This window comes from Drosophila elegans, unplaced genomic scaffold (genome assembly GCF_018152505.1).
Source record: "Drosophila elegans isolate 14027-0461.03 unplaced genomic scaffold, ASM1815250v1 contig_476, whole genome shotgun sequence".
Taxonomy (NCBI): Eukaryota; Metazoa; Arthropoda; class Insecta; order Diptera; family Drosophilidae; genus Drosophila; species Drosophila elegans.
The window spans coordinates 13,269,256-13,292,024 of NW_024545863.1; the positions used below are offsets into that span (position 1 = coordinate 13,269,256).

At 40.5% G+C, this 22,769-nt stretch overlaps 3 protein-coding genes across 8 annotated transcripts in view; 2 read left to right on the forward strand and 1 right to left on the reverse strand.

The window, feature by feature from the left end:
• Positions 1-2,746, forward strand: part of LOC108148264 (histone-lysine N-methyltransferase, H3 lysine-79 specific) — a 43,053-nt gene extending 40,307 nt beyond the window's left edge. For 5 of the 6 annotated variants that reach the window (XM_017275211.2, XM_017275210.2, XM_017275212.2 and 2 more), the window contains one exon: positions 1,123-2,746. In XM_017275211.2, the coding sequence (XP_017130700.2) occupies positions 1,123-2,240 (1,118 nt within the window). In that variant the 3' untranslated portion in view covers positions 2,241-2,746. Of the gene's footprint in view, positions 1-124; positions 686-1,122 lie in introns of all 6 variants that reach the window. The other variant, XR_001774550.2, reaches the window with a different exon arrangement.
• Positions 2,747-5,032: 2,286 nt separating this feature from the next.
• On the reverse strand, positions 5,033-11,544 carry LOC108148309. Its single transcript, XM_017275296.2, has 4 exons — positions 10,154-11,544; positions 9,843-10,085; positions 9,153-9,591; positions 5,033-9,094 (listed from the first exon to the last, which is right to left on the reverse strand). The coding sequence occupies exons 1-4, from the start codon at positions 10,942-10,944 to the stop codon at positions 6,629-6,631; spliced, it is 3,939 nt and encodes a 1,312-aa protein (XP_017130785.1). The 5' UTR covers positions 10,945-11,544; the 3' UTR covers positions 5,033-6,628.
• A 735-nt stretch (positions 11,545-12,279) lies between these two features.
• LOC108148410 (zinc finger protein 155) lies at positions 12,280-14,279 on the forward strand. Its single transcript, XM_017275445.2, has 4 exons — positions 12,280-12,542; positions 12,602-13,218; positions 13,573-13,707; positions 13,846-14,279. Exons 1-4 carry the CDS (start codon positions 12,399-12,401, stop codon positions 14,114-14,116), a joined length of 1,167 nt encoding a protein of 388 aa, XP_017130934.1. The 5' UTR covers positions 12,280-12,398; the 3' UTR covers positions 14,117-14,279.
• The last annotated feature ends 8,490 nt before the right edge of the window (positions 14,280-22,769 follow it).

Consider the following 22,769-nt stretch of genomic DNA (forward strand, 5'->3'; position numbering starts at 1 on the left):
GCATATGCAAATTGGTAATGCTATAAGAAACCAAAAACAAAACCAAAACCAAAACCAAACCAATTATGTCCCATCTTATCCAGCCTTCTTTATTATCCCTTCTATTATGCTCTACTCCATACAGTTAACGATTTGGCAACGCAACGTCGTACTATAACTAATTACGATCCCAGACGTCGCCTTCGCACGACTTTGTCTGGCGCGCCAACGAAACTATCAGCTGCCCATAATAATAATCAGAATCTGAACGGATATGTTCTGGCCGATAGTAGTAGTAGTTGCCCCACTGTACCCCAATAACCAATGATCGATCGATTGCATTGCATTGAATTGACTTGCATTGAACCGAATTGTATTGAATTGAATTGAATTGATTGACTTGCATACCTCAAAATTCCTCAAACAAACCAAACCAAACCAAATGAAAAGCAAAACCGAAAACATGTTTGTTGTTGGGGCAAAAGAAAAAAAAAATCTTCTAATAACCATAAATAATAAGCAGAATACAAAACAGAAAAAAAAAACCTGATGAAAAACAATGATTTCAAATCAGAAACCTACAAAAGACAACTTTTAATTTTTGCGTTTAATAATTTACCTACTAAAAGTACAGAATTTATATGCCAAAATCCAAATTATAATTAAAAATCCCGAACAAAATTTATGAAATTTTTACGAGCATGAGGTAAGTTCTGTTGCGCCTAATTGGTTTCTTTCTTTTAATTATGATTTAGTTATGATTTATTATTTATTTTACTTTCATTACGTAACACCTTTGTTTAAACATTTACCAAACACACACAAAAAATGCACATCAAAAACAGCCATAAACACAAATCAACACGAACAAAATTCCCCCTGCACGCAAAGCGCAACGCAACTGTACCAAGAAGATAAATTAAAAATATGGACAAAAGCTTAGGACACGGCGCGTTATCGCCCGTGTTGTTATCGTTATCGTTATCATTATCACCCCTGATATCCGACTGACTATTTCCCCAAAAAAAAAACCCACCGAAACTCACCAACTTTTCACCCAAGCCAAAAATCAAAAACATTCGCACTATTGCCACATGCTTCGATGAGATTAAGCTAACGACGATTTTTATTCATTCTCCCCAGATGATGTTATAGCCGCCGATGATGAAACCCACTGGCAGCATCGCGTCAGCTCCGGTTTCGATCGACTGGTGGCCTTTGCCAGCACTGAATTGGATAAGACCAGGCGGAGCATTGATGGCGACACCGTGCCGGCCTCGATCAGTTGCAACACATCGCCGGACTCGGGCATTACGCACAGCAGCAGCAATTCGGATGCGGTGCGCACGTTTTTGTCCACCTCGTCCAGCTCCTCGCAGCTGGAGCTGCCCATTGGCAGCGGTGGCAGCAGCACCAATAGCCTGTACAACCATCATGGCCAGCTCAACAGTGGAGGCATCAGCAGCAGCAGCAGCAATCACCATCACCAGCAGCAGCAGCAACAGCAGCAGCAGCAGCAGCAACAACAACAGTTGCAGATGCAGCACCAACAGCAGCAGCAGCACCACCACCACCACCTGTCCGATCACTTGAGCGATAGCAGCATCAAATCCTCTGCATCTTCATCGCTGCATGGTGCTGGTGGCTCCCTGAAAACCGTGTCGCCAGTGGATCCCAGTGCCATTGAATCGCCGCCGCTGTCGGACGTCGGTTTGCCCAGGACTCCGAGTCCCAGTGCCGCCAGTGTGGCCACTCCGCCCTTGGCCAGTGGACCAGTGGTGTCCGGCGATTTGGGCGGAATACCGCTGAAGTACCAGCGCAAGTCGAAGAGCAGTTCGGAAAAGCACTACAAGAAGAAGTTCTGCGAACGTAATTGGGAGTACGACTGCGACGAACTGCTGGCCTACTCGAACTCCAGTGCACCGCCCACGGCCGCTGATGCGGCGGGCAATGGGCCGCCACCCAATTTGGATGCTCCGAATCACATCGGTGGATTAGCAGCTGCTCCTCTTCTGGGAAAATCTGGTAAATCGCCCAAGGAGAAGTCATCACCGCACCATAGCGTATTTAACCATCATCAGCAGCAGCAACAGCAGCAACAGCAGCAGCAGCAGCAACACCATCACAAATCATCCAAGTTTCGGCCAAAGGGCAAGGACTGGGACTGGTCAATTGACAGTCGAAGTCAGACGGGCGATCTGCTGCCACCCAATAACAACATGAACATTAACAACAACTCAACCACCACAACGAGTAATTAATTAATTTAGTAAACTAATTTAGTTCAATTTGCTGAATGAAACGGAGAGATAACCAGAAAAGTGTGTGCAACGCTTTGCTGCTTTTTAGCCAGATTATTTTATGAATTGGATGGGATCATCCTTTGAATTGTACTGTATTTAATGAAGATATTTTGTAATTTTAACTAAATGAATTGTGTATGCATAGCTAACTTATTGTATAGCCCAGCTCTCCATTTGCCTTGTTTTATTTGATTATTGCTATCCACCAGCTCTCCTGTCACCAGTGTGTTTTTATTTCGATGATAATTTTAACTAGAATAGCGACGTTTTTTCGTATTTGGTTATAAGGTTGAACCCGAATGAACCCAACTGCTAATGAACAATGTTACTGACTTCTTTGTACCGATTACCAATTATTACGATTATGTATTTAATTTGAATTATTGTTTAATTACGTTTGCCCATAAGTTGAATGTTTTTGTCTTTATTATTTTGAAATAAAATTGTAAACTAATGTTAAAAAATTCGTCTTTTGATTTTCTCGGTTTTGTGTTAAAATAATTTTTTAAAAATACGACTACAGTTTCGCCACGTTGAATTGGGACCAACCCTCAAATTCCAAGCCCGTTCCTGTTTTCACGACGACAAAGATGGATGGTAAATCGAATGTATATAAAGATATTTTGCTTTGCCTCGAGAGATTTGGCAATAATATTTTAATATTACAGCATACAAAATATAATCATGTAAAGCACAAAGAGTTTACCTTTCGTTTTGAACAATTTTTAGACTTTTTGGTTTTTTATTTTGTATTATGTTTCCGCTCATAGGAATATAAGTACTTGGTGTACTGGATGTGCTCAAATAGCAAGCAGAAGATATACAAAAACTTTAACAGATTAATCGCAAAACAATAAATCTAAACTGAAGTAGAGGGAATTAGATAACGTATACAAGCAACATGCATTCGCAACCGCAACAGCAGCAAAAGAAGCAGAACAACAAGTAACCTTATAAATTAATGAATTTTCCACCTCAGCGAGATAAACAACAATTTTATAAATTATATTATATTATAGCAGCATATACAAAATATATACATATATATATATATATATATATTATATACGACGATCGAGCAGCGTGGGAGGTAAAAATATCAGGAAACCAATTGAACAGTAAACAAAGAAATAAATGATTTTCAAGCATTTAAATAAACCAGCATAAACAACAAATATTTAGCAAAACATAATGAATTATAAAACTTATATGATTAACAGTACTTATAGCGAATAAAGGGAATTTCAAATGTGCTATTAGCGTAGTGTAATATACGATTAATAAATGAGTAAATTAACTAATAACTATACTAAACAAAAACAAGTATATTAGGCGTAAAATGATTTTTATACGTAAAATATTATACTGAGTCCGAGCTAAATCGGACAGAAATGTGGCGTAATGAACATGAGTTGTAGCAAATGTAATATTATTTTGGCGCTATTAAAAAAAAGGACATGTAAAATGCATATAAAAAAATATTATTAAATAGTTAAATTTACATGTAAAATTTATAAAACAATAAACGAAGAACGTAAAAGAAAGATATTCGGGGAGATGAGAAAGCGAAAAACATTAAATGAACACAAACGCATATTAAAATTAAAGGTATTATTATTATGTATATTTAACAAATATTAATTGCATATTATTATTTTAAACTTAAACGTTTAATAAAAAGTATTAATATATAATTACGCAAATGCTAAAGTTTTTTTTTTAATATGGATTGAAATTGGACTTAAATCTAAATAATAACCATAACACAACATTGGGTATGTATTTATTAAACCAGTTTCGACCGTTTTTTCGTTGTTAAATGACAAAAAAAGGGTTTCTAATTATTTAAAAAATAAATCGAATATAAAGCTTATATACCTTTGCAGCTTATACAAATATGTGTGATGCTATCCTATCTTTTGACTGAAATTATATTACCCTCTGCAAAAATGTAAATATATTCGTATCCGTTTTGGTTGTCATCCTGAAGTTTTTGAAATATGAAAATGGTTAAACTAAAATTTTTATTTGGCCATAAATCAGAGTTCCCACAAGTATTTGATAAGGTGATCAACAAACATATCAATAAGTATTTGATAAGGTGAATCCCAATTTCCTGCCGGCAAAAAAGTTAAAAGATAAGAAATTGTTTTCAACATCTTCCCGAACCAATAATATTCGCATATTTTTCGTTTCTGTTATCTGTATTTTATGTCATTGAAATATCTTATAAAAAAGTACAGTTTTGGTTTGTTTAACTTTAATGCATTGTTTCTGTATAATTGCATATATCTCATCTAAAGTGTTCCCGGTGACAATATGTTTAATTTTATTACCATACTTAGGGCTATTGCTATTTTTACTCTTATATTGGGGGTTGTTGTTTAAAGCGGACTTCGGGGTAAGTGGCGCTGCTTAAAAATAAATAATCGTTATATTTTTAGCTCTTCCTTTTTTGAATTTAGCTGACAATGTTTATTTTACGCAAAGAGTGCAGTTCTGGTTATTGTATTATTTTCTTTATGACTATATATATAGTCTACTAGTTGAATCCGAGTTTCTAACAAATTCATTTGATTCCCTAGCCTTGCCTTTTGTAAATGAGTGTATATTTAATTATACTCGTATAACGTTCTATTAATCTATTTATTTGTGTATACGTATCTAGTTTTTTCCTTTTGTTTTTAATGCATTTTGTATGTTTGTATGAATATTTTTGTTGTGGTATATAATTGTTTTACAATAAAGCCTGAGGCACATTTATGATTTATTTCCTTTACAATTTTATAAACATTTTATGCTCACATGATCCGCATTATTGTTTTTAGAACGAAAATAGGTTTTGGGGCTTGTGTTTTACTTTGTTTTACAAACAAATTAACATTCATTTGCAATGTGAATTATGAATAAGAAGGGTTTAAAGCTAAACTTTGTTCACATCGATAAAATAGAACTTAAGACTCTGATAAACTGGGCACAAGAAACGACACTACAACTAGAAATTCAGGCATTAGAAAACATGAACTACAAAACATCGTACAAAATCGAAAAATTGATAGCACAACTAAAGTACTACACGCGCAGATCGAACCGAGAAAGCGTGAATTAAACAAAAAATAATAAACAGGTATAACAAACAAACACTTACAACTAATCGAAGAATCAAAAGCGTTTAAGATAGACAGATAAAGATATAGCGTAACAAATATATTATGTAGATCGGGGCTGGGTTAGTTAAAATCGAAGGAGGAGGCCAATGAATTGGATGAACAATTGACGAAGCTCGCTATTCTCAATACCTTACAACACCATACAAACACACACATTTAAATTTGACAATTTTGAACTGAGACTGTTTCGCTGCGACCCTTTATAAAATCCTCGTGGAACAAGTATATATACTTATATATGTACAATCGAGGGTCGCAGGAAGACAAACTCGTCGAGCGCCGAGGTTAGGTTCTATAGTTCTAGATGTACATTCGTTTACAGTAACATTTTGTAAATTTGTTTTCGTTTTTAAAACCGCTGCACACGTTTCCTTCAATCAGACTTTAAGTTCGTTTCATTTGTAATGTTGTTCAACGATAAAACTATGCAACTACATACAGCAAGGGGAAACCGATTTGCTGTCCGCCATCGTCATCGCCATCGCCATCCGTTTGTTAATGTTTATGTTTAGTAATTACAACAATATGCCAATTGCATACGTACAACAAGGGCCTGAGGGTAAAGATACATAGATAGATTACAGAAGTCGGGTCAACTTAAACCTCTAATGCTGTTGGACATTTCATTTCATGAAACCAATTAGAGGCACAGTTAAGCTGTTGATTAGTTAAGACAGAGGGAAGATAGGATTTTGTTGGATTTTTTGTTTCTTATTTTGCGATTGGCATGAAGAGAAAGCTCGTTTGTGGAGGAGGTTTTCAGGATTCTGTTCCAGTTTTCTATGTATGTTTAAATAAACGTGCTAAATTTTGTCACAACCTAATTTAAAGCTAAGCTTTTCTTTCAGAAATAATCGTAAATTGAATTTGTAGTTAAGTTAAGAAGCTAAATTTTCCAATTAAAAAAAAAGTATAGAAAAATGGAACTCTTGGAACAGAAACAACAAAAAAAAAATGGACTTGGACAAAACATAAAACACAAATAAGTAACGAGACATGAACACAGCAGGAGTCGGATGATAGAAGGCTCTACAACTGGTCTACATGCTGCAGCAGACAGGCCACCACATTGGCGTCCTCCTTGGCAGATGACTCGACCTCACTCTCCTCCACTTCATCCGGCTCCTGGCGCTCGGGTATTTCATGATCCTCCTGAGCTTTCTCTTCATGCAAATTCTAAAAGTCGTCGAGTATGTCTGTAACACCGATCATCGCCTCCACGACACCGGCGCTGCTGGGCGCACTGTCATCGATCAGGGTGTCCGTGCTGAGTGCCAATGCCGGATCGGTGGCACCTCCTCCCGCTCCAAAAGCGGATGAAGTTAAACTATCAATGGTATTGCCATTAATGAGAAAATCACGATGCACCTCCGCTGGACTGTAGCGGAAACGTTGTGTGGCTATCGGTGTCGTTGGCATCGATTTGGAAATGTCCAGTGGATTGCGGGCACCGTAAGAATGTGATCCATAGGCAACCTGGTTGTTACCACTCCCCGTAGATCCTTCCCAGTTGAATGAGTCCGAGATGGTGAAGAAGCCATTTCCAGCTCCGCAGTTGCCTCCATTTCCGATTCCCAGAACATCACCTCCACTGGCCGTCGCTACGCCTGCTCCGTTCAAAGATGTTAGGCTGCTTTGGTGCTGATGTGGCAGCGGAGTGGAGGGTACCGATCGTGAGACAATTCCCGCAGAGCCGCCGCTACTGTAGCCGGACGATGAGCCCGCCGACGAGCTGCACGTGGTGGCCGTCTGCTGCGTGATGCTATTAAACTTGCTGTTGAAATTGGGCGAGATCAGAGAGCCCACATCCACCTCCTCGTAGAGTAATCCTGTATCCTTCAATGGCGCCGATTGCTGGCTGTTGCTGTTCTCGGAGTAGAAATGTAGACTGGGCGACTGTTGGCTGCACCGTCGTTGCAATTGAGAGAGTGGCACCGACTGCGAACGCTGCATCTCCGACGTATCCAGTTCGTTTGCTCCCGTCAGCGCCAGACTCGTCTCCAGATCCATTGAGTTTTGGTTGACCAGCGGATCAGCGCTGTGACTGGTGTCCGCAAAACTAGAGCTATTCCCGCCACTCAACGACCAGCTGCCACCCATCCATTGTTGGAGCAGCGAGGGACTGGGTGGTGCGGAGGCAGACGTGCTCGTCGGATAGCTATACACATAGCCACGAACCTTGCGATGGGCACCGATCATGGGATCTCGATTGTCACAGTCCAAAGATTGCTGTTTGCTCAACAAATTCGGGCGTTGCCTCATCCTGGTCAGACCCGGACTAGCGAAGCAATTTTGGCTGGCATTCACCGTCCCCAGAGCTGTCGTGGTCGCCACTGGTCCATTGGATCCATTGGATCCGTTGATATTCGGAGAAATGGGCAGGAAAATGCAATTCTTGTTGCTACCGTTGCTGGAGGCGTTGCTCAGGCTGATCTTTCGCTTGTTATTGCTGATATTGGGCAGCTGCTTGGAGCGCTGGAGCAATTGCTGCTGCAGGCTCTGAAGCTGGTGCTGCTGTTGCTGATGCTTTTTTGACATTAGGGCCAGAGACGCTGAGGCAGAAACCACTCCAGCCTGTCCGGGCAGCATCGTAGACGCTGGCACCGGTGCCAGCATCGCTGCTGGTGCGGCGACGACGACGACGGCGGCGTTGGCTGCTCCGCGGCCGGGAGCGGGCATCGCTTCCGGTGCAGAACCGTCGTTGATCGTCGTTGGCTCTTGTGGATTCCAATTCTGTTCGGCAGCATCCAAGGAATTTAGTTGTTTTTCCTCAGCGTCTCCCATCGGAAAATATTGAAGCAGCTCGGTGTCGGGCTCCTCGGAGTTCTCCTCATCCTCGCCAGGCAGAAAGTAGTCATCCAGCTCATGCTTATCCATATTGCAGATGCTAATAACACGCTCTCTGGGCAATCCAAGATTCTCCGGCAGTCCGGAGTCCTCGGCGGCAGCTGCCAATGCGGCATTTTCCGCTGCCATTACCCGCTTGGCTCGCAGTATCATTTGGTTTCGGGAGGCCACCTTGGGCGTGCTATCCACGCTGCCCGACGGGCTCACCGAACTGGCGTTCATTATCTGTGATGGCGGACCCATGGAGAGTCCGGGTCCAGGAACTGGGGAATTATTAGAGTTCGTCGGCGGCGGGGGTGTGGCCGAGGTGGTGGTGATTGTTGGTGGTACCAGAAGACCGCCACCGCTCGTTGTACCACTGCTGGGAGAATTGGCCCAGAAACCTTTCGTTTGCTGCGCCTTTAAGACCTTCTTGCAGAAAATGTTCGATGTGTAGTCCTCCACTTCGTCCTTGATAACTATGCCCGTGGGCGACGGTTCCTGCTGCGCCAGCAGAACGGCCGGCGAACCCATCTCCAAAATTTTGGGCGTTAGGTTGCGCACAGCGCCACTGCTTCGCTGATCTGTGGCCAGGTTCATGGGCGTCACCTGCTGAAGGTAGGCAGCGCCCATTGGCGGTTGCTGGTGCTGAATGGGCGAGTCTATGATCTCCTGCTTGATCTTCAGTAGCTGTTCGTCGCTGGCCTCCTGGCTGCTGCCCGCATCCTGACCGGCAACTAATTGATTGCAACTGGATTCCGAGGATGTGGAACCCTTGCGTTTCTTTTTGCGCCGCTTCTTCAGGGGTCCAATGTCCTAAAAAAAAACATAATGGATTAGGGGTCTTTTACTCCAAAGATTTTCTCAAACTTACTGCTAAAACTCTTTTCTCCTTGGGTTCACGGGGTGTGTACTTTTTGGCCGAAACTGTGGCATTGTTGCTCCTGATGCGGGAGCTTAAATCCGCCACACTTTCCAGCTTGGTGTTCAGCAATTTCTCTGCCCAGCTACGCACCACATCCCAGCATTCCGATTCGCCTCCTGGCGACTGTTGTAATGCACCCAAACTAGAGGCGTTATTCAGATGACTGACGTCGGCAGTGGCTTCACCACCTGAGGCCTGCTCGGTTTTGCATAGCTGTGGAAGTTGTGGCGGCGTCAGTTTGGTGGTCTTCCGCATGGCCGCGTAGCAATATCGGGAATTTCCTCGCGTTCCCAGTCTCCGGGGACGCACGTCCGGAAATACCTGCTTCATCACTTTGCCGAAATCCGCCGTGGAAAGTGGTTTGATACTGAGGCGTTCGCAATAAGCTCTAAACGGTGATATAAAAGAAAATTTGTTATTATTTAAAAACGTCAAAACTGAACTAAAACTTTATAAATTATTTAATTTAAACAGTGCAAAATACAAGTAATCTTGTATATTAAAATAAATGATTTTAAAAAGACTTTACTGATCGCTTGCTTAAACAATTTTGATTGATTTAAACAGTTAATAGATGCTAGTAGGTAGTTTATCAACTTTCTAAACCTGAATCAAGAGTAAAGGCCAAAGGACACTCACATGTAATCGTTGTACACATCCTGCTTTGGTATGGACACCTGCGCATCGTGCTCCAGATGGGAACGCACCCAATTGATGGTGTGATTAATCTCCGAGCGCGTTCCCAGTGGATTTTGTGGCTGCCTGAGCGGATCTGTGTCAGCACACTCGCCAGGCAAACGAAGATAAAGGAATAGCTTCTCAATGGGCTTCAATCCCGAGACGCGCTCAAGGATCTGCGAAATCTGCAGCTTGGCATTGTCGCTAAAGCAAGGAAATCCCCATTAGTTAAGATGGTTTATTATTATTATTCATTTTTATTATAAACTCACTCTAAGCTGCCCTCGATCACCTGCTGCACCCTTCGCATCTTCTCATCGCTGGACACCGATGAAGCTCCCACTGATTTGGAGTTGCTCAAAGCGTTCATTACATTCTCGGCAATGGTGGAATTGATCACTCCACCGGCCGCTGGCACTGCGTCATTGGGATGCCTCTGGCCAGTGATTGTGGGAGCCGAAGGAGCAGCCGCTGATGGATTTGTGGTGACTGGTACGGATACCGCTGACACTCCACCAGTGGCTCCGCCCATGGCGTGCATGATCTTGCCCAGACCCAGTTGCTGGGCCGCGTTGAAGGTGAAGGCATTGGCGAAGGTCAGTCCCGCACCAGTGTTTCCAGTTGCCGTGGCAAACTGATTCGGGGTGAGCACGGATGTGGTGACACCAACACCACCACCACCACCACTGCCGCCGCCGCCGGCGGCAATGGGAAACGGAGGCGGCACAAAGCCGCTGGGCGTGGCTACAGGTACAGGTACATGGGTGTGGCTCGTGGGCGAGATCTGGGCAGCGGCAGGAGCACCACTGCCAGGGCCCACGGGCGTTATGGTCAGGGGTGAAGCCTTGGCATGGATAGCAGATCCCTGGAATCGGGTTGCATTATAGACAATATCCGCTGGCTGTAGGCTGCAGTTGCCATAGGGACTGGCATTGGGTTTCTGGAGGGGAAGCACTACGGGAATCGGTAGATGTATGGGGATGGAATTGGAGGCTTGTGCCGAGGCTGCTGGCGCCGCTGATTTCGTCCACTGCTCACCCAGCTGGCCGTGCTTCTCGGACATGATAGGTGCTAGTGCTAGTGCTAGCGGCGCCTCCGTTTACCTCCGCCAGCTGCTGCTGCTGGTGTTCTTCTTGTTCTTGTGGTTTCTGGCCAAGATTAAGGGCGCTTCCACTGGCAGGTTACGTGTGTGTGTGTGTGTGTGTGCTGGCCTGCCTGCGTGCGATTGAGTGTGTGTGTGTGTTGTGTGTGCTTTTAGGAGATGGAGATTGTCGAGTCGATAACTGGCGCGACGAACATTTTGACGGCTGTGACGGACGAAGATACGGAGGCCAGATAATGTTGCTTTCCCATTTTCCCCACGGGCGGGGGGCACGGGGCGTTGGGCGTGGAAAGTCGATGGCCTTCTCTACTGCCAACGAGCATGCGATTTTCCGAGATACGCACCGACCGAAATGAAATAATCCATTTTTTTTTACAAGACAGATAAGAAATATCTTGCGTTCTGCGTCTCGAAAAATATGCGGCGTTGCCAGATCGCTGCGGTCGCAAATTGACTATTTTATGCAAGGCTTGCGGATGTAAACACAGGGTTTAAATTAAACTATGTCGTTCATAAAAAGTTAACTTTATACTTTTTTTGTATGCAACTAACCAATCAAATTGAAACTCAATAGCCTTTTTTATTATAACCGTGCCAATTTTGTGTTATGATGATCTTAATGTTATCGTCATCGCTTCAGTTCAAAGCTAGCTGTTCAGTGAACTAGTTCATAGCTGGCTATAAATTTCGCTGACATTTTATTTACCAATAAAAATTCAATTTGACTTTTGCGAATGCATTTTAGTATTTGCTTAAGATTTGTATTATATATGAGAGCAAATTTCATTAATAAACTAGACTTATGTGTATTTGAAATGGTATACCAGGCTTTGCGGTTATGCAACTCATTTTGCTGGGTATCCAAATAGCGCTTTGGAAGTATTTCTAGAGTTCAGCTAATAACCCGTTAGTCAACTAAAGATTTAATCCATTGGCGAAATAAATAAATAAACTTATTGCAAATACATTTTTTCTCAACACATATTTCCTGTTTCAAAAATTATACATATTATTTGAATATACATTTTCTAAATTTTCAAATATCACTTATTAAAATATTTAACTGGATTTTAATATTAAATGGTTGAAACACCGATGGAAAATTATTATTCTAATAACTATCTTATCAAAGTATTATCGCTATTCTTTTTAATATATTTTCTTCAACGATTATTACAATGAAATTTATATAGAACAATAAAAATATATTTAAAGTGTGGTACACCCTGCTGCACGGAACCAGTGAAATGAACCAGCGTGCGTGAGCGTTGGCGCTGTGCAGCCCTGGCAATAAAATGGCGATGCTGCGTTACTTTTTTTCAGTCGCTTTACACAACACTTTAGCAACACAAATTTTAACACTAAAATACTGTTGCGAGCGGTTCTTTTAATTAAATTGCAAGTAGGAAGCAAGAATGCGCAGCGAACTAACCCCACAGACGTGTCGAGTGTGCCTGGAACCCAGTGCGCGGCTACAGCGTCTGGACGAGTCTCGTGAGGAGGGCGAGGAGACCCCAAACGAGATGTTGATCCAACTTTTGGGCGTCTCGTACAGCAAGGTAAGCAAATTCGCGATTTTGAAGCGATCAGCTGATCAAGGGTCGCTTGTCCACTTTAGCTGAACGACAAGGAAAACATTCCGGATGGCATCTGCAAGTCCTGCAAAGTGGAACTCAACATGGCCTATCAGTTCCGCGAGAAGGCGCTCCGCAAGCAGGGCGAGATCGAGGACTACTGCCGGGAACTGGGCCTCCTGGACGATTCCGATGATATGCTGATAAAGGAGGAGGACGGCTCGCAGTCGCAATGCGACGAGGAGATGTACATACTGGAGGAGAGCACTGCCGGAGAGGGAGACCATCAGGACGATAAGGTGCAGGAGGAGTACCTGGAGGTGGAGACCAGTGAGCAGCAAGAGTGCTTGGGCGACACCATCGAGTACCTGGAGGAGAACTACACCATCGACATGAGCGCCGACCAGGCCGAAATCGTTCTGGAAGCCGAGAAGCAGTACGAGGAGACGCCCTCGCAACAGCTGGCGCTCCAAGAGGCGGCCAAGGCCAGTCTAAAGGTGCGTCGCGGGCGCGTTCGCCGCGGCCTCAACTCGCTGACCACATCCGACGGCACCGAGAAGGGCGGCTACATCTGCGACGTGTGCGGCAACTTCTACGAGAAGCGCGGACGGATGATGGAACACCGACGGCGCCATGACGCCGTCTGCCAGTACGCATGCGAGTAAGTCCGAAAGGTCATCTTTATTGCATTATTATCTTTTACATTTCATTGATTTCTAATAACTAATTGTTTTTCGGGAATTTTCTTAAATCTGATCAGATAAGAACTCTTCTGGAAAAGGAAACTTTTGATCCTAAAAGTTAGTTTCAGAAACCAGATTTTAGTTAAGACTTGAAACCTATCCGAAAATTGTTAAAACTTACCGTAACTTCACTGTTTTAAAAGTTTAAGGGCTTACAAATATTTTAATGTGTAAATGTTTCAAAACGCCGAAAACATTCCATGTATTATAAAACAATCACAAGAAAAAAAATCAATTTTAAAACCATTGATTACATTATCATACCTTTACAGACTGTGCGATGCCAAGTTTCAGGTGCGCGAGCAGCTGCGGAAGCACATGTACTCGCACACGGGTAGCAAACCATTTAAATGCAGCTACTGCAGCAGACAATTCTTCTACGAGAGTGTCCTGAAGTCTCATGAGAAGTAAGTACCATAGTGTGCTAGACAGGTATTTTTTGTGCATTTTAAAATAATTTAATTTAAAATGTTAATGTTATAAATGTGGTTAAACAAGTTTTTGGGTACTACAAATTTTAATAAACTTCTCTATATTCTATTTAGTGTTCACCGCGGCGTTAAGCCATACGTGTGCAAGGTTTGCGACAAAGCTTTTGCCTACGCCCACTCGCTGACCAAGCACGAGCTCATCCACACGGACATCAAGCTGTACCGATGCGATTATTGTCACAAGGATTTCCGACTGTTGCACCACATGCGTCAGCACGAGGAGACCAAACTTCACCAGAATGCGGTTATGCTGGCCGAGAGCATGAAGGTGGAAATGGTGGCCGAGGAAGAGGACGCGCACGAGATTAGACTCCATGCTCACTGACGCCTTACACTCCAATAGATCTTGGTTTCATTTTCATTTAAACGTACTGTATAATACCCAATTATAATCCCAGGCAACTTGTAGTCCTATTTTTATCTCTAGCTTAGCAGATTATTTGTAAGAACAAACTCTTAAATAAAGGTTATTTTTGTTAGACAGTAAATTCGCGTATAAATAATAGAGAGTAATATAGTACAAGTAACACCTTTTTAAATTACATTTTTTTTTTAATTTTCCAAAACGGTCCAAAAGATTTCTTTTTAAAATTGTTATAATACTCCTTGAGATTCTTTAACTTGATGGGCCACAAAAGTCGTTTTCGAATGTTATCAACCGAAAAAAGAACTTTTCTCAGATCAGAACAGCTAGCGCTGCCTTGGAATGAATTTTCTCCTAAAAGAATGCATCACCAATTTGACGATAATAATTTCCATTTCAGATTTGCTTAAAGGGTTGATAAAAAAAATATACTTCCTTATATTTTGGAAATGAAAAAAAAATCCAACCCAAAAACTAGCTGGTAATTCATATGCTGTACTGCCAGCAAAAATCACAACGCTATTGAAGTGCTGGACCATTTTTGAGTTTCTTTATTGGCATGTGTGGGAGCTATGCGGAAAATTATGCAATAAATATGGTTGTCCTCATGTCGCCGCGAGTAAATAAAATGAAAATGGGAAAAAAACCAATTTGTACCGTGCGCATACAAAACACAAGCGAATGTACGATATCAAAGGATGTTTCGAAATTACATGACTTGAATAAAGTTTTTTTTCATTGGCCTTTTCTTTTTTTTGTTTTTTTTTTCTGGGGTTCCCCGTGCATTTTAACACTTTAGTGAAAACAACAAAAAAGTTCTTATGGACACTGTAAAGCCTTTTGGCCCCTGGGGTTTACGTATTTGATTGTAGAGTGTTTTACACAAACAAAAAAACCAGCACTTTAAACAATTTTATTGTATAAACTAATATTTTGTAAAGCACATCCTTTGGATAGGCAATATGTACATACATATATCCCATTGAATAAAACAATCCAAAAGCGAAACAACTAAATTTTATTCTTAATTTTAGATTAACTTTAAAACTTTTTTAATGTAACTACATGTGAGCACTTTAAGACTTTTGGTTTGAGTGTAGGACATGCAAAATGTAGGAGTATGGGAAAAACCAATTCAAACAAATTTGCACGCGATTTGACATGTCGAATCCATAAAAGCGCTTCAAACGATTGGATTATGGGTGTGAACGTTGAGCCACAGCCAGCCAAACTCAATTGCCAAATTGAGATTCGGCCCTTTTAAACTGATTACGAGCCAGTCCGGGCTATCAATTGCAAATTTATTTCCCCCCCCCAAACACAACACAAAAAAAAAACCCTTTTTCAGGAGCTCACCTCCGGCCTTGACCTGGCCATGACTTTGCATTTGTGGAAATCGACTGAGAAAGTCGGGACTTGACTCATCACGCAAGTCCCGCCACCTTTTTTGTGGCAAACAAATCAGTAAGTTTACGAGCTGAATTGCAAATTCCGCGTTGGCATTGGAAAATCTTCGAGAGTTTTTGCTTACGGAGCAGGTGGAGGAGTCAAAGAACTTTCGGTACGCCAGAGCAACTCTTCAATCCATGAGTTCATGTACAAGCAGTCAATTCTCTTAAAGGGTCAACTGAGTTAAAAAAATGAATAATTTATAAATTGCCCGTAAAAACATATTTTTACTCATTAATCGTAAATTTATTGGGACAATAAAACAGCACTTGTTCGGTCTTAGTAAAAAACCATCCACGCATAAATAACTTGACAATGGTCTTTAATTATCAAATATTTGGGTATAGACTATTTTTTTAAAGACCCTTTGTTTATTCAAAGATTTAGTTTAGTGGTTCAATCTAGAATAACATTTAGTAAAAAGCTACATTTTTTGGTATTTAACAATGAACATTTAAAGAGTTTACGTGTTGTTTTTAGCTTCTTTACATTTTATTGTTTTTTTTTTAAAGGAATTCAATATACCATTGGCTAATTCATTGCCAATTATTTTTAATACAACATTTTATCTCTTTATCTTTATTAATCATTTGGCCATTTTCATTTTCGTCTTATCGCGTTATACACTGCATTCATGTTTGTGTTGCCTGTCAATGTCAAGTGGCTTGGGAGAAAGTTAAGAAAGCGTCCCCTAGCCAGTCGTCGATATCGACAACTGTCACTTGCTCCCATTTAATATGCCTGCATAATTCATGTATTTTATTAAAAGAAAATGCAAAACCAACAACGAATCGGGTACCACACCTTCTCCTGAGTTCCCTTCCCCTCAACCCACTCATTCAATAACTGGGGCGAATGCTTGTCAAATGGCAGCTGTAAACTAAATGCTTTATATTCATTTATTCCGGAGCATAAACAATGTGAACATCCTCGACAAACCGGAAGACTTGATGAGCTCCTTGTGCAGGGATATATATATGTATGTATATGTGGTGCAGTATTTGAATGTGTGTGTAAGTTTGCATAATGTTGTGAATGCCATGGTTAATGCATGTGCAACAGGATGCTCTACCATTTGCGGTTGCCTCATCTGAGGAAATTAGTTGCTCATAGTCGAAGCATCCGCAAGATAATGTGGGATGTAAGGGTGAAACATCTTAACATCATTGTGTACAGAAAATTATAAAACATTTATTTGGTTTGTAATTTCAATGTAAAGAAAATTCAAATACAATTAAATAAAAACAGTGCATTTATAAAGCAAATTCAAGGTATGCGCAGAAAAAACATTTGTGTTGTTGATTTGCTTTTCGTTGGAAATTTGATTAAATATGGCTTAAATGGAATCATCCGAATCGCTGAAACTCATTAAAATAAGTAGAGAACCTTACTATGGCTTAGATCATTTACTTAAATATCTATAAAAGAATAAAATGTTGTTCTAAATTTTATGAGTATATTGTGTCTGTGTCTTCTCTATTTATTCATAAAATTTTGATGCTGGCAGCACTGTTCTTGAGTCTTAAGTCTTAAAACTTTTCACAACTCGCTGATTAATTAATCTAAATGCAATTAATAAATGTTTTGAAAGTTCTATTCGCATTCTCAGACAAGTAGCATACTTACGCAATTGGGGGGTATAGACCCATTTAAATGCCGAGAAATCCCTTTCAATGTAGCGCAACATTCACGCTTGACAGCCACGCAAAAACAAGGGCAGCAATCAACGGGGAAGGCACTGGAGAAGGCGGCCGGAGGAGGGATGCCACATAAACCAGGCACGCCAACGCCAATCAATAAAACCCGAAACAACTGGCGCTCTGGAGCATCAAATATTTGTAGGTCTCGGCCAAAGTTAAGATGTGGAAAATCCCCCTGAAAAAAAAAAAAAAACAGTTGAACCATTAAAAGTAAACGCTGTGGAAAACGAACGATGTTTCCTTCAAACGTTGGCCCGACATTGGACGAGATTTGGCCGTAATAAACACAAACAAGTGAAATAATTTCGACTGCAAACAAAGGGGCATAAATTTCTATATAACGTTTATGGGTTGCTTTGGCCCAAGAATGCTTGATTCCCAAATATCTATATGTGCGCGTATCTATGTATAATGCATAGGCGTAGGGGCACAGGCGTCCTTGTCCAGTCCGCTTAGCCAAATTACGCATACGCACAGTTGTGCCGCTTTGGGGGAGACGCAATAACTCATGACACACTATGGTACTATGGTACGCACGAATCACTGGTACTGATTCGGATTTGGATTCGGATTCGGATTCGGACACAACCCATGGAAACGGCCTGCGATGAAGACATCGGGTACGTAAATTGGTTTAAGCTGACGGCAACGGACAGCCCACCCAATCTCCTGGCACCCAGCATACCAGCATCCCAGCATCCCAGCATCCCAGTCTTCCAGTGGCACACCGACTTTGACCTATTGCCCGACCACGCAAAACTTGCACAGCAAGAGGGATCAGCGAGCAAAAAGGAAGGGTACACGGAAAAAAAATGTCTTCTATTTAATATTCTTAAATTATTTTAACAAAAAAACAGTTGATCAACCAGAGAGTTGATTATTAAGTTTTCTTTGTAATTGTATTATATTATTTTAAATTTTTTATATTTTATACCAAATGTAAAAATTTAATTGTATTCTTAAAGCCGAACCCAATGTCACCAAGATAACTTCTTACAATTTATTACATTTGAATCCAAATCAGCACATTTGGAAAGTTGATTTAAACAACCTAAGCTGATAAGCCCATGAAATTAGCCTTTTTCATAACAAGTTTTAGGCATAACATTCTTATTGATTACCATATTTTACTTCAGTGTATCTATGCAAACAGGCAGGAGGCAAATGGAGCACTATGGCCCGTTGGCGCTGCCCAAAAGGTTATGCCAAATTACGAGAATTTTTGAGGCTCAGCAATAACAAGCGCATTGGCCTGGCTACTGGGGGGAATTTTGACCCTCCCACTCGCACTCTGCCATCACCACTTCCGTTTCAGCTGCTTCCCCTCTCTCTCTCTCTCTCTATCTCTGCCGCTTTCTCCTCTTCAGATATAAATCATTTAAATTAACAACTTTTGGTTTATTAACAGAATTTATTGGCAGACGTTTCTGCAGCCTCAGCGTGCCTTCCGATATGGTTGTTTGCCGTTGAGGTGAACACGTTTTGGGGTTACCCGCCTTTGCCCCCGACCCCGCCTCCGCCCCCTACCCCCGCCTCCACCGCCCAGAAGTGCCACCTTACTCCCGAGGATAACGGTCGCTTAGCTCGATGATTTGTTATTTGTTAGTGAAATGATAATAGCAAGAAATGAGCTTTTATTGTTCCAATGACCGAGGCCTCAAAGGCGCGTAGTCATTGGCTTTCCGTTTCGATATAAATTCATGAAGGATAAGCCATTCAAAAGGGGATTTGCATAATTTGTTGCCGACTCCTGGACCTCCAATTTCCCATCGCTCCGCTTTCACATTTGCCACTTCTCTTGTTGCTCACACAATACAACTCAAGTGAACAATGGGGCCACAATTACAAAACTTCTACGGGATGACAACCAACAGCACCACACTGTGAAAAAAAAACGCTAAAAATTGTCAGTAAGAAGAGGATGCGGAAAATGCCGAAATTGTTACTTTTTTTGTTGTCTTATTATTTGGCCTAATGGGATTAATTGGATTAGGAGCTGTACAAAAATATTTTTAGCAGATGCAACGAAATTTAAAATTGAAGGATAATTACCAATTACTTTGTTTTTTTAGATACGTTTGCTTTTTTTAATCAAAAAATATCGTCTAATAATAATAATTTTTCAACAAATTTTTTTTTTAAATGGTCGAAAGCTTGTAAATTACATTTCACATAATATCAAAAAACTAATATGTACTTAAGTATTACGCCTTGTTATATTGACTGTACAAAGTTGAACCAAGTTGCCTTAATTTAATTTAGCTTGCGTATAAGAATGTAATGAATGCTAAACTTAAGGATGATTCAGATCAAAGAGCTCTTTAAGAAGAAAACATTTTTTATTCGAGTGTTCTCATTATGATACCTTCTGGCCGAAAGCCGATCTGTTTTAAGACGTTTTCATGAATCGGTTCAGGAAACTACACTCCATTCCGCAGTTCCCTGTCGCTCACATTAATCAGGCATTAATATGGTGTAAACCAAAACCATTAACAGCCGGCAGATGCTTTCCCGAAAATATGATTGTTTTCTGTTTTCTGTTTTTGCTTTCGCTGTCGCCTTTTGAAATTTAATTCTATTCTGTACGCAGGAATTTTGATTCGGTTTTTGCATTTGAATTTAAATATAAATTGACACGTGCCAGCAGCCTTCGCAAACAATCAGGACACGCTCGCCAGCAAAAAAAAAAGGTCCGAAAGTGGGGAAATCGAAGCTGCGGACGGGAGAAACAACGATGTGCACGTGTATGAGTGATTATTTTGAACTCGTCTTTGGGATGATGCCGGGTCCTTTGTGGCAAAGTGGTTCACTTTCATGTGTTCGGGCACAGCTGTGGGAATCTTACTTAGGGGATGGCAGGAAGTTGAGATTTGAAAGTGCTTTACATTTATTCAACTTCCGCTGTGATTCTTCAAGCTAAGTGTTCGACTGAAGAAATTCTGGGATTACATAATAAATAGCAAATCAATTAATTTAAGTGCATTTTGTTATAAAAACTGCGTTACAATGTTTATTAAAGTCCCAATAGGTATTGGTATTCTTAAAATGGCTTTAAGTCCGAGTATTAATGAAAAGTCTACCCAAATTAATAAATTTATTGCGACGCTACAAATTGTTGTTGCTTACTTTAAAAATAACCAATTTCGGTTTCAGATTTGTTTATATTAAATTAACCTACAAAAACACCACTTTAGCCAAGTTTATTGCCTTAAATTTTCAAACTACGAAATTTAAATAACATTACCCAATTATAAACCAATTAAACTTAGCTCGAATTGCCATAATTAATTGGTGTTTATTATTTTTCAATATTTCCTTTTAATTTAAGTCTTTGCTTAACAAATATACATTTTTGTTCAGCAATGTATAACACATGTTTTAATCAGGCTAACCAAATTAACAATGGCAACAATTAACATCTTCAAGAGGTGAACCGGACTTCCAAAATGCTGTCATTACCTGCATTCCTAAAGGTAAATTGACCAAATATTTTCTCTCATAAATCAAAATAATATAATCATGTTTTACTTACTGAACTTTTGGCTTAAATTGTCCCATTATTGAGAATATAATGAGAGCTGTTTGCCTGTATAAAATGGCTTCGACATTATAAAGATTAATTTCCATCTGCCACAACTTTGGTGAACTCAAGCTCATCGAAAGCGAAATGATTCGTTGACCAAATTAAAGCTCGTAATGACAGACAATTTATTTTTTTGTGGACTTCTGGCTGCAAATTGGACCAGTGCCACGCCCACAAACAAACTTGTCCTGGGCGGAGCTGTTGTGATGATGACAATCATTGCCGCCGAAAAAGTTGAAATCAATGTTGATGATCTCTGGGCCAGCTAAAAGTAGAAACTTTCTCATTGCTATCTATGGGATTTTGTGGCAGGAGGTGAACTTGCCGCAGAAGTGTCGCCATTGGGGACTTCGATGAAATGGAAAATATAAACAAAATCATTTGTCAAAACATTTCGAAACAGTTCTGCAAACTCTGGACCGAGGTCCGAAAATCGATGCTCGGAGCCTTCGATTCGCACAAAAGACGGCGTTTGAGAAAGGAAACGGAATGGGAAGCGGAAGGATAAGTGTGAGTTCGGTGGAGTTGCTACAGAACTGTTGGTTTCCTTCTTTGTTGCCTTTACACTGAGAATACAAAACCATTCAATAAATATTGATTCAGAAAAAATTAATCAGTTTAATAAGAGATTTCAATGACGTTTGTCCGCCCACAAAACTTTTTTTGGAGTGCCATCAATTTTTTGACTTTAAAACTAACATTCTGAATACGTTTGGTCTATAACTTATATTATTTTAACAGAGCACAATCTCCCAAAATAAGATGATTTTTTATACAAAAATTTCTTAAAATGAAAATGCGTTTACAAAAGTATTCAATCTTTTTAAACATCGTTGAGGTCCATTTTCTTTTAATAATACAAACATATAACACCTCCTAACTAGGTAATAAAACCGTAACAATATAGAAACTTCCCAATGCAGATTTTTTTTATTAAATTTTTTAAACAATTTTTTTTTTATCATTTACTATTTTAACTATTTTTATAACTAGTTTTATAAAAAATACTCATAAGTATAAGTTTTTTAAAAACCAAAGTTAGAAGTGTAATAGAGCCTTTTTCTGGGTGTACTTGAGGGGTCAATTTCTCCTTTTTGGTTTGGTCCGATTTGGTTTCGTGATTAGTGATAAGAGTGTATTCTTTTTTGTCCTGCGTTTCCTGTCCGTTTTCGGTTTCTCCTTTTGTGAGCTCTGGTTTTTCAGTTTCTTTGCTGGTCTTTGGCCGAACATCGTTTGTCAAGCGATTTATTTCAATTATTGATGTTGATGTTGCCTTTTTGTTGGTTATGTACCGAGTTAGATAAGGGAACTGTGATGTATCCGGGTAAGTAGCTAGTTTGTGGACATTTTTCACTTTAGCTCCTCTAATTTAAACGGATTTTCGACCACCGCCTTAAAGTAGGCAACCAGAGTGTTCCATTCGAGGCACCCACACAAAAGTGCAAATGGGCATCCAAATGAGAGCAAACAAACACCCGTGGGCGACCAGCATATTTCTCTTTTATAATTATAATTATAATCACACCAATAGCAGCGCATTCGCCAGGCACATAATTAGTGAAATGTAAAAATTAATCAATTTCGTTATAACCCAATTATTGAAATTGCTAGCAACGCAATTAAGCCGCGTTTGCCCAAAAACGGTCAACTGACCACATTCAACGACCACTTGGCCCATGTCGGTTGGCCGAACCGCCAATATAATAATAACAAAAGCAAACAGAACCGATATGGGATCCGATTTGGGTCCTGTACGGGTCGAGTGCTGCTGCATCCACATCCATATGTGTAATATTAATTTTTTTTTTGGTGCGCTGAGATCGAGCGCTGCTGCTGGTCCAGACAAATTTGCATTTTGTGTTACAGTAAATAATCCAGAATG

Coding starts and splice junctions, on each gene's coding strand:
- LOC108148309 (XM_017275296.2), bottom strand. CDS start 10,944: ATGTCCGAGAAGCACGGCCAGCTGGGTGAGCAGTGGACGAAATCAGCG. Junction 10,086..10,153: donor GTGATCGAGGGCAGCTTAGA/GTGAGTTTATAA, acceptor TCCTTGCTTTAG/CGACAATGCCAAGCTGCAGA. Junction 9,592..9,842: donor GATGTGTACAACGATTACAT/GTGAGTGTCCTT, acceptor ATCACCGTTTAG/AGCTTATTGCGAACGCCTCA.
- LOC108148410 (XM_017275445.2), top strand. CDS start 12,399: ATGCGCAGCGAACTAACCCCACAGACGTGTCGAGTGTGCCTGGAACCC. Junction 12,543..12,601: donor TGGGCGTCTCGTACAGCAAG/GTAAGCAAATTC, acceptor TGTCCACTTTAG/CTGAACGACAAGGAAAACAT. Junction 13,708..13,845: donor GTCCTGAAGTCTCATGAGAA/GTAAGTACCATA, acceptor TATTCTATTTAG/TGTTCACCGCGGCGTTAAGC.